Genomic DNA, 16,521 nt, shown 5'->3' with positions numbered 1-16,521 from the left:
GACTAGCTCTTAAACTATGAATTTTAAATCTTTTTTTTTTTACTTTTGAATGCCTTCATCTCAAATAAAACGTTTCATTTTATATACCTCGTATATTTATATCTTGTATATTTTCTACACTGAAGACCCTATGGGATGTGCAGATCTCTAGGTAGTTGTGAGCATGGTATGGTTTTCCATAGAGCGGTATGCGCAGTCATCTATTAAGGAAAAAAAAAAACAAACACAAAAAAAAACAACAACTAATGCTTACAGAGGAAATTAAGATTGCAGAATGCAAAATAAGAGTCCTTCTTTGTCACCTCAGTCATGTGCTTCAAGGAAGGAAGATTACCTCTGATAGCAACAAGGTCCTACCACGTCCCAACTGCTTTCACGTGCAACTTTTAACAGTGGCACCAGGTGGTACCTTGGCTGGTGTGGAGAAGAGTTCAATATATCGCTACTGGGACACTATGACTTTGTGAGCACTGATTGCAATCGATCCCGTTGTGTCTCCGTGTCAGCCTTGGTCCCGTGCGTGCAAGTGCTCTGCTAGACATCAGAAAGTGGTCTACAAAGCAAATGGAGTTTAAACGAACATGGAGCCAAGACCAGTAAAAATGTCATGACATTTTTATGTCATTGTGACACATGCAAGCAAGGAAACAAGCATAGTAAAGGGAGAATACAAGTAGCAAATGCATAGCTTGTGTGTTCTACGCTTCTGATTGTTTTGAATAAAACCATTATTTTAATACATAAATTGGTCCTTGGATGGCCTTTTTTTTTCTTTTTCCCTAAAAAAACCTTAGGTGGTCTTTGGGTTTGTTTTCTTGTTTGGATGACCTTTTGCTCTTTAAAAAGAGGTTGAGAAACACTGCTTGAATCATGTTAACATTGCCATATCTTGAGATTTTGTTTTTTTCACCTCAGGAAACCCATTAAAGCTGTAATCAAAGCTGTAGCTGCTGATATTGTGTAAATACTGAAGAATCTCAAGTTTCACAGTGTTCCCTATGTAAAGAAAGAGGCTGGGAAGGGAGCAATTCCTGGCTTGCCCGTAGATAAAGATTTGAAAACTGAAATGAATGGTTTTCCTCATCTCTAGTCTATATTAGATTCCTGTAGATCTTGCCTGGTACTATTCAGGCACACACACAAAAAAAGACCAAAACTCATAAAATGCTCCTTACCTCAACAATTAATAGCTGTGTCATGTGCTAGATCTAGAGGGGCATTTGGTTTCTTCAGGTTATTTCTATCTTTTTCTTTTGGGGTTCTAAGGCAGGTGAATGTTAGAAATACAAACTATTTCTTCTGCTTGTGAGCAAATGATCACATCTGCTTAAAGAGGGTGAAAAATTGTCTGGGGAAGACTGGGAAGTTGGTGAAAACAGTTTCTGAAAATGTTTTTTAATTTACTTAGTGGGGGACTGTTTAGGTAGTTAGGGCTCACTTAGGTATTTATGGCTCATTTTGGTCTACCTTGACTGAGGCTGAGGGGTGTATAGTTTACAAGTTTATGGAAACCATGAATTATAATTATTTGATTTTTTTTTCTTTGTCCTACGATTTGAGGGCATTTTTTTGGAGTGATGGAAAAAAAATAATGGATAGCTGTCATGGAGGTAGGGTTGTTGTGTGTTGTTTTTTTTTATTAAGGCTGTTAAAAGAGTCATGGCTCTAAATACCTGTGTTATTTAGTGCTGTCTCATGTATGGTGTGCAGTTTTGTTAATACAACAGAAAGGACTAATTCTCATGCTGCTGTTTGCAGGAGGGTATGTAATGGGTTAAGAACTTTTAATTCAGGGTAAAACTGATGTAGCACAGACCCAAAAAACTTGAGCAAAGTGTCTTCTAAATCAACACCCTTTCATGCCTGTTAAACTGTGATAATTTTTCAGTATTTGTGAAGAGATCTGTGTCTTCCATCCCTTCACAGCTCTAGCAAATGTAATGGTTAAGTTGCAAACTGTCAGACAGTTTTGTAGACACTAAAGGGATTATGTTAATCTAAAATAATTCGCTTTGTTTTATTACTATTTATTTAATATTTCTAATAGAAAAAAGCTACTTTATTCACTGGAGCATAACTGAGGGATTGGGATTGTGTTTTCGTGCTGTGTTTTGTAGCCATGCTGCTGCAAAGCTACATAAGAAATTTTAATGTCTGGCCAGAAAGATGGCTGAACAGATTTTTAGGAGTTTTAAATCTTTGCTGTCAACATTGTAAAGTAATGTAATCAACGTGTCATCTTCCTAAATAATAGGGGGAATTTAGTTCCTGGAGAAGTGAGCTCCTGTAAGTTTTTCTTGCATACCGATCTAACAAGCAACTAAAAACCTTTGATTTCACTTCATGAAAAGAAGACTATTGTAACAGAGATGTATTTATTTATTTATTTTTGTGCTCTGAGATTAATGAAGAAGCAGGAGCTGAGATCACAGTAGTGCCTGGCAGTGTTACTGTAGCTACATGCATGCATTACCTGCCTGCCTTACATTTCACAAATACTTATTTTCAAAGGCTTCTGCCTCTGTATGGGAAATTTCTCTGCAGATTGCTTGGCATTAATTTGTCCTTAAACATTTGAATTCAAGAGCAAATTACTGGAATATATTAATAGTTAAGTGGCTGCTAATTGGTGTTTTAAGATCCCTAAAAGTAGTTCTCCGTATATTACTCTGTAACTAGTTGAACTGAAAACTGCATAAGTCTTATAAATGCGTGTTTGACAAGCAATTAGTCTGTCATGGAATCATGCTGGGAATGTACGAGTAGGAGAAAAAATGAAGTAATTTATTTAATTTGAGAATCAATGTCTGCAGACGCTGTGACTATTTTGCAAGTGAACCTTAATAGTGAAAGATTGTGCCATGTAAGTGAGGAGTCATCTAGATCCACCAGACTTTCAACTTTACTGTTGAATATCTTACTACTTTTGTCCTAGTTTTATTTATTTATTTGTTTGTTTATATTTAAACAAACTGTTTTTAGCTGGTCCTGGAAGACGTGGTTTGCTGCAGTGCCAGTAGCACAGCACAGATGTCATAAAACAGAAATATTGTAGACAAATTATACATTACATAATTTGAGTCTGTATTTTCTGGTTTCCAAACTAAGCTAAATCTTACGTAAATATTCTTTATTATTGAGTAGTGATTAGGCAGTCTGTTGTCTATGGTTAGGGTAATTTGGAAGCTGTCATATAAGATGTTTCACGTTGTTATGCCCTTCCAGTAAGAGCAATCTCATTCTGTATACAGTACTTTTAGGAATTTTTTAAAATCATCTTGTGTCATGAGATTTCACCCATATTTTATCTTTTTAATAATTACTGGGAGCTAGTATGTCATAACAATGAGCAATTTTAAAGCTGAACAAAAAGTATGTTGTCTTGAGGTAGCCATCCCCAGCCTTTGCGTTTTAGTGTTGTCGTCCAAATTTACATAAAATAATTTGCAAAGGGGTAGAAATGTGGAAGTTCAGAACACGGATATTTTTCCAGGCATAGCCTTTGTTTTATCTGTCTCTCTTGCTGTTTAGCTTATTTTTTTTTTTATTAAAGAGTACCAAAATACTCTTTGATATCCAGCATAAGCTTTTGTTTCTGTTAAGTTAGAAGTGTAAGAAGTTGTGATGTTAGTCACTAGAGCCAGGGTACATGTACGTGTCAGAAGGCAGCAGATGTATCAGTCTGCTCCTCTCCCTGTATGCGTGAATGGTTTTTGAGTGGTTGGTTTGGGGTAGGTTCTTTTCTTCTTTTACTGTTGAAAATAGTATTTTGGCTTGGATAGATTCTGATCAGTAAGACTCTTTATTAATATGTTCATGTTATTTATTTTCATTGCACTATAAAAACGCACCAAGTTGGGGATTTATTCTTGAGCTTGTGCTTTGTTTGTGGAATTATGCAGTGACAATATAAAATTAAAGGGCTGTGCAAAGTGTGAGGGTTTTTTCCCAGGATTGTAGAAGTATATCTAACTGTTGAAAGGCTTCCTAGTGCATGTCGGCATGTTGTAGGAACTACAGGAAAAAGTTTGTTGAAGCCACCAAAGAAGTAGGGAGAAATGGGAAACCACATCTAGAGTGCTAATTGTAAACTATTTCAACGCGTGCTCTCTTGCTGATGAAGTGAATCATCTGTATGAATATATTCATGTGGAATTTTTTGATGAAATGTTAATTTTTTGCTTTATTAGCAATTCTATTGTTTCGCAGCTTTTCATGAAGTATATTTGTTGTAAAGAAAGCAAGCTGAAATAAAGCAGAATGCATAGAAGACATTTCATTGTAGTTCAATTACAGCTTTTGGTTAAATTTTAACCACGATGGGGACAAATGTTGGCATTCTGTGAAAACTGTGGGTGTAACTTCACGTCTAGCACTTGGAAATACTTTGAGACTTGCAAAGCTGGGGAAATGCCAGCAAGTATAACACAAACTACAGGAAAAAGCTGACTTTCTTCTTTGCCTTGCAAAGCCTGCCAAAGATAACAAAGGTAGAGGTTGCCTCTGTTAATTTATGGGGACATAATTAGTAATTTTTAAAAATTTAAATATTATTGTGTTCATTTAAAAATCCAAACTAAATAATACTTTTTACGACTTAAACCCAAACCAGTTTTAGTTGCTAAAATAACAGTTTCAAAATATCTGTTTGTGTAGGAAGGTGATAGTGTGTCTTGTCTGTAAAAGTATCTGGTCTGAAATAAGTTTTATTCCTGCAGAATGTTTTACAGAGCTTTGCATTTAGAATAACAGATCGCAGACTGGTGTGTAACAGGAAAGATTTGATATTTGCATGAAGCTGTATAAAAACCGTGTTCCTCTGCTTGGGAGTCTCATAATACAGTCATGGTGCAGAAAGAAGTGGTTGTATTACAGCTGATTTCAGTAAAGCTTTATTTTATTAATCCAGATTGCCTGTGTTATTTGCCTAATACTTAAAGCATGTTTTTATCAGTGTTAATTACGAAGACTTTGCTGTTTGTTCCCAAATTTCCCATTTTTTTATTGTTATAGTCTGATCATAGGAAAAATCCACATATATTCTTACTTACTGTAGAGTTTCCTGAAGTCATGGTATTAGCAGGTCAGAACAAATGTTTCGACAGACATACATCTGCCATTACCTGTTTAAAAACCTAGTAATGCCAATATCAGTTCTGTTGAAAATGCCATCCAAAATTAGTTTTTGACAAATAGAGAGCTAGTAGAAGAACATTGTTTCAAAATACTTATTGAAATGTGCAGATAGCAGAACTCCGTGAGTAGCTTTCATTGTAAGCAATGCTTCTGTGTTCAAAAGGAACCTATCTTGATGCTGCTGCCATTTTGCTTTACTTTGTGTATTCCTTTGTCATACAATTTTATAGTTTGGATGAAATTTAAAATTCATTTACATTTTTTTCATGCATATTTTGTCTCACCGGTGCTCTTCTTTATCGCTTACTTATTTCTTATTCCTCTCTGGATAACTTTGTTTTTTAAGCATAACATTGTACTATCTGTTTGGAGTTTTATCATCTCTTTATTTTGTTTAAATACAAAATAAAATAATGGATTTAAAGTCTTTGGGATTAAGCAACTATAATTTATTACATGAAAGCAACAAAGTTAGATTAAGAATATTGCATTTCACAGGGAATATCACATTTAATCCAGATTAGGAGTAGAATTAATTGCAATGACCTTACAATTGTAAACATAATAGTATAAATAACCCTTTCTGTGCTGTGGGAATATCGTAAAATACAAAATAAAAGAAATACTTTTTCCAGTGTATTTTAGATTGCTTAGTGAGGGCCTTTTAGTATATTTTATTTCACTTTTATTTAAAACAACATCAACAACAAACATTTAGTTTTTATAAATTCAAAAAATCTTGATCCTCAAGCAGGATGGGTTGATTGCATGCAAGAATGCTCATTGTTTTTTGCAAAAAACAACTGTTACCAATTTTTTATTCTACAGAACCCAAAACATGGCATTTGTTGTCTCTCCCTCTATAATGAGGCTTTGTATGTGTGTTTTGGTGTTATATTCACCAGTGTTATCAGACTGAGAAATAAATAAATGCAGGATTAAATGATGAAAGGGTCAGTCAGGTATTAAGATAAGTTTTTGTTTGTTTTGTAGTGTGAAACAGCAAACCAACCATTTTTGTCATATTTCTAAATATAGTCCAGAAAGCTACCAGTACGACATCCTCTGAGATAGTGAGAGATAGAGCTGCCTTTGCTTCAGCTAACGTAGGAAGCGGCATGGGAAAAACTTTCTGAATTTGTGGTTTGAGAGCAACTGTTTAGATATTAAGGAAGTCTTAAATATGTAATAGGAAGAAAAGGCAAAATGAGCAGGAAAGCCACAAAATGCAGAACTTTGTTCCTTTAGCTTGCCATGCATTTTAAAACAAAAGCAAAATGTGAATTGTAACATTTGGGTAAGAATATTGCGTATTGAAGGACATAATAAATGAATCCTTTTATCAAAGAGAGCTTTAGGTGAGTTTCATAGCAAGGATTAAAGATATGGATCATGAGGCTGTTGCATTATTTAATGTGGAATAGAACAAAAAAGTAATTACGAGAAATCTTTTTGTGCCGGACTGACAGAATACCAGGGTATTGGAAGAAAATGCCCCCTGAGCAAGTTCCTCGGTTTTATTTCCCTGTGCCTTTCTCTGAAGCAGTAGATGCCGTTTGGTTGGCCACCCCTGGATTTTGGATTAAGTCATCTCTGCAGCAGTTCCTATTGCCCTGTGTCTGTGTCTCACTCATGTGGTTTGTTTAATGTAAACCTCCTCAATTTTTAGCTAAACCAATGTAAAGCTCTGTGTGGCCTTCATTAAGTAGACTGAAGTGGTCTTGTTGAATTTAATCAAACCTAAATAAAGCTTTTAAAATTCTGTGTGAGATGATTCATACATAAACTTGTGCTGGCTGCATTAAGCTGATGTGGTTATTTATCTCAATGGAACTCATGCAGCTTTTACACGTGCATGGCATTTACAGCTCCGTAACCCCTTTCTCTGACAGTGTTGCTCTTCCAGCACGAACTTCTGCTTGAACTTGCTTTCTTTTGCTTAGAGATATGCTTTCTAGTACCCTGGTTTGATAAGTCATGCTTCCCAAGATCCATTTCACTCATCCAAGATACCCAGGCTGTTTACTGAAGAGAATCTGTAATTTCTGCGTATCAGGCTGTATCCTGCTCGCTGTTGGTTTTCACTGAGGTAGAGGTTTGAATGTGGAAAATTTTTAAAGGATTTGTGTGTCTATGACAGGGTTTGTATCCGTTAGCCAAAACTGTCGTGTGGTATGGAGATTGGGAAGGAGGGGGGGCCCAGATTTGTCTGTAGAAGAAGCTCTTCTCCCACCTCACCCTTTGGAAGAGCCTTTGGCTCTGCTCTTGTCTGGGCCTGGTTTTAGCTCTTCAGATGATTCATCTTAGTATCCCTTCTAAACACTGGAAATAAAACCTTCATCTGTACTTGAAGACGAAGGAATTCCCAGCCTTGTTTGTATATGCAGCCAATTATATGTAGACCTCTGCTTTTAAATAGTATGATCGGCAAATCCACTCTATTTTTGAACTTAGTGATAACCACCGAGTACTTCAAGCTTAGGAGACAAGATTTTGTGCTGTCTTTAATACCACAGTTCATTCATAGTTATTCATAGGAACCTTCTTGCCATCCAGCATGAGAGTCACCATAAGATATGCTTAATTGTTTTTAACAGGTTAGTGCTAGAATTGTGTACGTGGAGAGAAGTCAACATTGTTGTCTCATCAGCTTATTAAGAAATGGTGGTTCTTGTTTTTCTCCAACAGTGTTTTGTACTGGTTAAAAAGAAAAAAAGTCACATTTAGGCATAGTGGGCTAATCTATTTCAGTTGATAGCCTTTGAGGAAAGGCTTTATGCATCGCAGCATTCTTCAGGCACTTAAATATTTCTAGTGTGCAGAGCAATTTTCCCCTTAAGCTGAGCTTAACTCTTTAAATGAAGATAGCATTAGAACAGACAGAAAAAACCACTGAAGTTGCAGTACCCTGTAGTGGATACTAGTGGCTATACGGAGTGAGGACAGAGTGGGCACGCAGTGCTGCTTCCCTTGTAACGCTCTGAAGCTGAAGACATTTTCAGAGCCAGACATGGCATCTTTATTTAATAACCCATGAATAGATTTACTGCACGTGTTATTAAAACTGTTTCAAGGGAAATATATCTCTTTAATTACTGTATATTAGTCACACAGGCTGGTTTTGATGATCAAATGATCCCTGTTTGGAAAGACAAAAATTTAATATCTTTGAATGTTTGCTTAACCACAGAGACCTGATCCTCTCTCAAAGGGGACTGACACTGGGGAAGAAGAGTCTGGAACTGTCTTAATAACATGTTCATTTATTTTTATTTTTTCATTCACAACCTTCCTGCTATGAAACCATAAGATGGATGGTTGTTCCCTTTTCTTTTCAGTGTCTACTTACAGATATCTTGTAAGAACATGGTATTTAATATTTATTCAATATCTACATGTGCACTGCCACCATTTGTCATCTATGTAATTTTAGTCTTCCATCTTGCTTAACAAACAGTGTCCAGACTCTTTATTTTTACTGTGTGGTTAGTAGAGGTCTTTCCATCAAAAAAAGTACATAATGCTGCAGCTGTTTTTCTCTTCCTGCTGTGCCCCTTAAATGTCATCAAGTTTACAGAACCAAGGATGTGAACAAGTGAATTATTCATTTTTAAAGAAAATAGCTTGGAGCCTCTATCGTATTTAGCCCCTCTGACTAGACTTAGAAAAAAAATTGAGCTGTTTTAATCATTTGAGATTGGGGTACAGGCTTTGACAGAAGAAGTGTGGAAGTGCTGTGCTATATTTCTTCGTTACTGAAGCAGCTTCTTTTGCTCCAAGTAAAGAGACGGCTTCTGTTGTCAGCAGATGTGTCAGCATTGGTGTGTTAATCCTGTGGTACAAGAACCTGTATTTGCTCTTCATATCCTACAGATACAAAATAAAGGATATTTTTGTCTTTTAACCAAATTGTGCATGTTACTGAAGAGTATTGGGGTGGGGAGGGGAGATGCCAATTCAGAAAAACCCAAACAAACCAAAACCTCTCACTTCTTCCTGGAGACTTATTAGATGAACATGATCAAGAGCTATGTATGACTGCAAAAACCACAGTGATGATAAACAAGACATGTTAAAAAGAAACCACTGATTATTGCCATGCACAGCAGATAAACTGATTTAAAAAGTGTTCTGGTAGGAAGCTTTGTTTTCACTGTAATTTGATGCAGCCTTATGGGTAACTGCTGTAGTTTATAGATACCTGCAGCCCTTCTGCTTGTCTGCTTTTTCTGCTGTCATTAGCGTAATATTTTATATAAATGAATGACAAGTCTTATTGCAGTATCATAGTTACTTCACTGAGTTAAGTAGTGCATTTTTGACTTCATTATTAAATCTTATTTATTAACGGAAATTGTAAAAATTCATGCTTATGTATTCGGAGAAAAAGGATCGGGTTTAAATCTGGATTTAGTCTACTTTTGTATTTATTGGGCATTTCTTATTTAAGCCACATTTTTTTAATGTTAATTTGTAAAAATGATGACAGATTATGACAGTCCGTATTTCAGTTACAGTATTCGATTTCATCCTCCTGGAGTAGTAAATAGTCTATGAGCTTCTAAATTTTATCTGTCTTCATCAAGGACCAAACACTTATTCACCAGATATACTGGCCAGCTGTTCAGGCATAGCTGACATATTATAAGAATGGATATTAGTGATAGTAGAAATTGTGGCAGTAGAAATACAGGAATTGGTGGTACAGCAGAAATAGGAAATCAGTGAGATGCTACAAGCTCTCTTCAACGTCACCCTCAAGCCTACCAAATATGTAAAAAAACCAATAAAAACTGTGAAAACAATAGTGATTATAAAGATTATCAAAACTCAAAATTAGCATTTCAAACTCTTTTTTTTTTTTTAAACATAATTTTTCTCATTCCTTGTCAAATTCCCTCCAGTGCTATTCCTCTTTACCTGCCCATTGCTGGGCCCTGCTTAAAAGCCTTAAGTTAGGTGGGGTTCTGACATCTCTACTCCCTTACCTTCCAACAATAATCAGAACAGAATTGAAACAGCTGAGTAGTGAAATGTGTCAGCCATCGTTGCTAGCTCACGTGGTATCACTTTCACTGCACCTCAAGTCTGAAAAATCCTAGCATCAAGGAGATTGTGGAACCTTTTTTTGTGGTATAAAGCAGTCTGTAAGAAGTTGTCTTCTAAATACTGTTGAAGAGAGTCTTACCTGCTTTCCAACTTTTTCGCTCTTCCTGACTTTGTATAAGCTTTGATTGATACATAAATGTACATAGTGCCAGATGTGCTGGAAATGCATTAAAACTTCCCACAAAGTAGAATGGCGATATGCTGGATCAGTCTGAGAAGATAATTTTGTCAGAAGTGGGTTTTTGGACTTGAAACTGGGGTATGTTGTGTGGCTATTCTAAACAAAAGACATTTTAATATCAGAATTTTATTACAATATCTTTATAGGTAATACCCGTGTAATTTCAAATAAGAGGCCTAATTTGGATGCAACTCGCCAGGTTTGGGCCTAGGCTCACACCTACACTTAAGTAATATATTGTTTATTTTGATAATCTAATGGGATGATACCTAGCTGCATAATCTGTGTTTAAAAATATTTCCTTCTCTGTGTGAAGATTGTTTGAATTTCGGGGGGGTAATTTGTATTTCTGTGAGTCGGTGGCACATGGTTACACTTCAGAGGCTAGACTAGAAGACTTTGGACTTGCAACATAGGTGCGTGTGGAGCTGAGCAGGCTTATAGGTTTGTGCAGGCCTGATACTTCTGGGAAACATGAGAATTTCTGTGAAGATACTTGTCTGTGCACAGTTAGCTTGATGTGTCTGAAAGCTGCATTTTTAACGCTTTGGACACTTCCTACGTATGGTAGATTTACTGAGCACAGGCCATGAACTCGATTCCTGTGCATCACACCTGGGAAATCCATCACACAGACATAGGAGCCTGAGTATCAGTTCATGTTCATTTTCACCTAGATATGTTTTTTATTTTAAGAGGGTACTTCAATGGCAATATCATTTACCAAGAATATTCACTTAATGGAGAACATTTTACAACATATTTTAAAGCAAGTTAATCACTTCTTAAAACATACTATAGGAATCCTTCTGATTTATTGTTATTCCTCTGCGTGTTTGATTGAAAACTTATTTTTTCCTTTCAGGCAGCTATAAATGGTGTAATACCACAAGAAAACGGCATTCTGCAAAGGTAAGCACAGAACGATGGAGTAGTACATGCAGAGAATGATGCTATGTAATGGTTATGGTTTTGCTCCTGAATCCTAAGATGGTGATGTACTTCCCCTTTTAAAGCAGTTTCTGGAGCCACAAATTCAATTCCTGGCAAGGCTGATTTAACATTATTTTTTTCCCCCATACTGGTGGAGAACCAGCTCAAACGCCTACTCAAACTAGTTTATTTTAAATTCATTTGTTGTTAGGTCATTCTGTAGGATTGTTCCTTTACTAGGTCTGGATGTTGGTGTGCTTTCTAGGACTTTCAGTCTTCAGACTTCAGTGTTTTCTAGTCTTTTCAGGACTTTATTTTTTTTAATTTTTTTTTTCTTCCTCTAAATGTGTAAAAATTTGCAGGGCAAATATAAAGATATGCCTGGCTAAGTATTTTCTTTTTCCTTATGCATTTTTAAGGATATCAGTATTCCATATACCTCTGGCCAAAAAAAAGTTTGTTTATTTATTATAAGTGAATTACATGCAGCAGATATTATGCTAGATAAAGCAAGGTTGCTCCCTTCTAAAAGTAGCTTTACTGACCATCTTTCAGCTTCTGAATTAAATTTTGGCTTGTATACTGATGCCTGCATATCTTGAAGTCACTGACACATGATAGCCTAAGTGCTGATGAGGCAATTGAAAACAGCAGAACAAGAATTGAGCTACTTGGGAGAGGCAGTAAAATAGCGTTCTAAATGTTGTTGAAGGAAATACTCAATGTACTATTTTTAAAAGGTTTGTTTTGATGATTAAAGAAGATACATCATGTAGGTAAAGTGGTGTTTTGGCATATATGTCAATACTCACTAAAGCTATCATAAAATAGAGTTGTTTTTTTATTTCAAGATAAAACTTTATTTGCTCAGGAAAGTTGCTAGGTGTTTATTTATGGCTAGGTCTGCATAGTCCAATTCAGATCAAGACTCTGTGTCAAGCACTATTTCTACCTATTAACATAAGCAGAGACACAAAAACAGGATTTATGTTAGTAAGTCCTGATCTCAAAGCATTTATATTCAAAATACCAGAATGCTTGCAAGCATTTTGTCAGGGGGAAGGAGCTAGGGGGCAGTTATACCCAGCTTTGATAACAAGCATGTCCAGTGTCCACTTACAGCTTTCTTCAGTACTGATTTATTCATTTTTAGAAATGATTAGACAATAAAGGGTGTCACAAGTAGTCTTTTTTCTTTCTCTCTCTCTTTTTTTTTTTTTTTAAATTTTAAAGCAAGAAGTTTAAAAGGAGACCTGAAAGGCTAAGAAGCCTAGTTTCCAGTGGTTTTCAGATGAGGTTAATTTACTGACATGAAGCTTTTTATTTTCCACTAGAGGTTGCCAGTCAGGCATGTAAAATGCTTTCTGTAATGGAATCAAATATAATTAATACAACTGGACTTGAAGCAAGTTAATATATTGAGGGGAAAAAATACATTTTGTTTTATAATTCAATCGCGTTGACCGAAAAAATCAAATACCTGAGAATCAGGATATTCTTTGCTTCTTAGGTCTTTTAACAAAATGGTTATATTACTTAATTCATTGTTGGATGTCAGATTTAAACAAACAAAACAAACAAACAAACAAAAAACCCCAAACATATTGCTTGTTGTTTATACTTTTTTAAAGCCTGAAAATAAGACTGTTTCCTCTACTCTTTAATCCTCTGAAGTGAGTCTTTGACCTGTGGGCATGGGTGTTTGTAGCTGGGAATTCATCCTTTTGAGCCTGCTGATGTGAGAAGTGGAGGAGCCACATGTTTTACAAGCATAATATGTTTTTCTTTTTCAAATGATGTGATTTGCAATAGCTTGGTACTGTTTATGCATGGTTCTGTGATGTGGGTGCCACCCATATTCACGCTTTTTAAAATTTCAGTCCTCTTCTAGATGTCAGGTTTGATTTGTTGAAGAAACATTTCCATTGAGAAATCTCATAGTATCTTCAGGAAAGGGAGTCTTTTAAATAAGTTCTGTTCAGAAATGGAAATAAAGCAACTTGCATCTCAGCATTTCCTAAATACTTCTTTGCACAGCTCCCATTCTTTCAGTGCATACATTTTATTAGCTCACATCCTCCCTCATGATATCCTGTAACTGCGCAGGACAGATAATCTAAACAGGGAGCACCGTGTTCCTGGTAAGGACATCTACAATGCAAAGCTCTAGGCTTGCACTGTGAAGTATCTTGTCATCAAAATCTAATTTCAGTACATCATAATTTTCTTTGGCCTGGAGTAACGTTCCTTAAATTTCATGTGTTGTTACCTTTTGTTTCTAATCTCAGTTACATGTTGCAGAGAAGTTCACTGAGGACAAGGTGTGCTTCTGGGTAGTGAGGGTTTCCAAGTTTATTCTGACATTTATTTCATTTTTTTCTGATTCTTATTTCCATGTGGTACTAGCCTGATGATGTAGAGAACTGGTGGTTGCCATGGTACAAGTTTTTATACGGTCATAGCACTCCTGGAACAGGAAATAATGCTGCTTCTCAAGATAAATCCGATGTTAATTACACAGTGAACTTTAGACTAAAAGTGGCTTAAATGCCTGTTTGTCATTTAAACTGTTCTTCTATAGCACTTCTGAGTCACTGAAATATTAACGTTGTTAATATGAAAGTTAATTTCTAATTATTAGTAAAACAGTACTTTCACATATGACAATGTAGTTTATTCAAGAGGCATATGCTGTGGACCATAGTAAGTGAATAACACTGTTCATTTTACTTTGCTAATCTTTGTTTAAACATTATCAAGCTATTTTATTCAAACCTTCTTATCTGCATATGTTTCAGTGAGTATGGTGGAGAGACTTTACAAGGACCAGCGTACGGCCCCACAAGTCATTCTGCAGCAGGTTCTTCAACTCCTTCCTCATCCTCAGCATTTCGCCACGTAGTGCCATCTAGACAAATAGTGGAAAGACAACCTCGAATGCTTGACTTCAGGGTTGAGTACAGAGACAGAAATGTGGATGTAGTACTTGAAGACAGCTCCACAGTTGGTAAGGATGTATAAAAATGACATAAGAATTTTACCAGAGAAATTTCTAAAACAAAAATGAACAAAAAACATGCAGCCCCCAAAATCCAAACCCTAAAACAAATAAACAAAAAACAACAAAACCCCAACCAACCAACCAAAAAACCAAAACGAAAACAAAAATCCAAAACAAACCCCTCCAAAATATCTCCCAAAAAATGCAGCCTCCACAGGTCCTAACCATTTTCAAATCTCTTTGCAGCTTTAAAAAAGCAAAATTTCACTAATCCTTTGTAAAGGTTAGTGATCTGTCAAATATTTATCTTGAAATATAGTTGTCTTATGGACTTGCTTCAGAAACAAAATGAAGATTACTGATTAAGTTGACGCATGAAAGTGTAATTTGCAGCAGGATTAGTGTGGATGCAGTCCGCTAATAAGCAGATGATCTTGGCATTTCCTTTTTGAATCTCTATAGCATCATCCTTTTCTGCATAGGATTAGTGACAAAATTCATACGAATTCTTGCAAGTACGAAGACCATTGTTACATTCTTTTAAAAGAAATTTTTATTTGGCTCTTTTGGGGCAGTTAAGATTCCTTTTATCAGATTCTTTTGTCTTCATTATAAATCTGATGCATTTTATACAAGTATGTTAGAAATATGCTGTTCTTACCATTGCAGAGCATATTATTTTTGATACTCACCAAGCTGAATTAATTTTCTAAGGAAATTAAATTACTAAGGAGAAAAAGTTTTTTTTGAAGACAATATACAGATCAAAACGAAGAAATAGTTGATTAAAAAACTTGCAGAGCTGTAGCCTTATGTCTGTGATGAAATTTGGAAATTGAAACTTTTTGGTCCTTATTTTTCTTCTCTGCATTTGATTTGGAATGGGATGGTGCCACCTAGTGGTGATTAGTTTGAATTCTTGATTAGTGTTCTGTCTTTTCACTGCACCGCACTGAGTTATGTCCATGCAGAGTAGATACACAAGTGGCCAAATCAGAATTGTGCAGCTGTAGTAATTTTTTTCTTATAAACTTCTTTCAGGTATAGATGATTAAGGAACAGTCAGAAGGTAGTCAGTCTAAGACTTTTGTCTGTTTCTTGGAATATGAAGGTCAAACACAGCCTTGTGTTTGACAAATAGTAGGATTTCAGCTACGGAGTTAAGGAAAGCAGCTTTTGGCTTTTTCAAAGATCTGCTTGGCAGAATCCCAGGAGAAACTGTCTTGAAGGGCAAAAGGGCTTAAGGGAGATGTTGATCTTCAAGGATAACTTCAAAGCACCAAAACAGTCCATACCCACATGCAAAAAGGGGAGCAAATGTGGCAGAAGGCCAGCACAGAAGAACAAAACTTCTGACTAAGCTAAATGCAAAAGAAAGTACAACAAAGGTATAAGGTAGTGATGGGCTATCCAGAAGGAATACAGACTATGCAGGTTTGGAGCTAAAGGAAAACCAAAGGTCAGGCAGAGCTGAAAGCACTAAGAGGTAAAAAGGGCTTCTGTAAGTACCCAGTACAGTCAGCATTAAAAGAAAAGCTCAGGAAAATGGGAACTTGCTGTTCAATGGCAGTCTCTGAATTCAGGGTGTAGAAAGATTACGCAGCAGAATCTTCCTGGGAGTCATTTCTTAGCACAGGAAGGAAAAACAAAACAAAACCAATCAACCAACCAACCAACCAAAAAAAAAACAGGTGATCCAAGGCCAGCCTGGATTTGGTAAGGGTAAATTATGCCTAATCGTCTTGCCTTTTATTATGTGATAACTGGCTCTGTGGACAAGGGGAGAACTGGATGTTACTTTCTCTGGTAAGGCCTTTTCTATACTCTGCTGTAGTATTCTTATAGTCATGTTCTTGAGATGGGGACAGGGTAAGTGAGCTTATAAGGTAGGCAGATATTTGCCTGAACTGCCAGGCTCAAAGTCTGACTGGTGAACAGTTGCTAACGTAGTGTCCCTCGGGGTCTGATCCTGGGGCCAGTGTTGCTTGATGTCTTTATTAAAAACCTGCTTGTCAAGAAGAGCACTCCTGGCAAGTTCACAGGCAGTAGCACATCAGAGAAAGTGGCTGATGTTCTGGAGGGCAATTCTGCTATCAAGAGAGACCTGGACAGCCTGGAGAAATAGACTGACAAGAGCCTTACGAAGCTCAGCGAAAGCAAA

General features: G+C 36.2%; 1 protein-coding gene across 4 annotated transcripts in view; it reads left to right on the top strand.

Moving 5' to 3' along the window:
* The window catches only part of FAF1 (Fas associated factor 1), a 164,917-nt gene that overhangs the window by 24,167 nt on the left and 124,229 nt on the right, over window positions 1-16,521 (top strand). For all 4 annotated transcript variants that reach the window (XM_048061903.2, XM_048061902.2, XM_067001861.1 and 1 more), the window contains 2 exons: window positions 11,292-11,338; window positions 14,158-14,366. In XM_048061903.2, coding sequence (XP_047917860.1) covers window positions 14,297-14,366 — 70 coding nt within the window. In that variant the 5' untranslated portion in view covers window positions 11,292-11,338; window positions 14,158-14,296. The remainder of the gene's footprint in view (window positions 1-11,291; window positions 11,339-14,157; window positions 14,367-16,521) is intronic.

The sequence above is a fragment of the Anser cygnoides genome, chromosome 8 (assembly GCF_040182565.1).
Source record: "Anser cygnoides isolate HZ-2024a breed goose chromosome 8, Taihu_goose_T2T_genome, whole genome shotgun sequence".
Classification (NCBI taxonomy): domain Eukaryota; kingdom Metazoa; phylum Chordata; class Aves; order Anseriformes; family Anatidae; genus Anser; species Anser cygnoides.
Note: the sequence above shows the minus strand (reverse complement) of the source record. Positions and strands in the feature narration are given on the sequence as shown.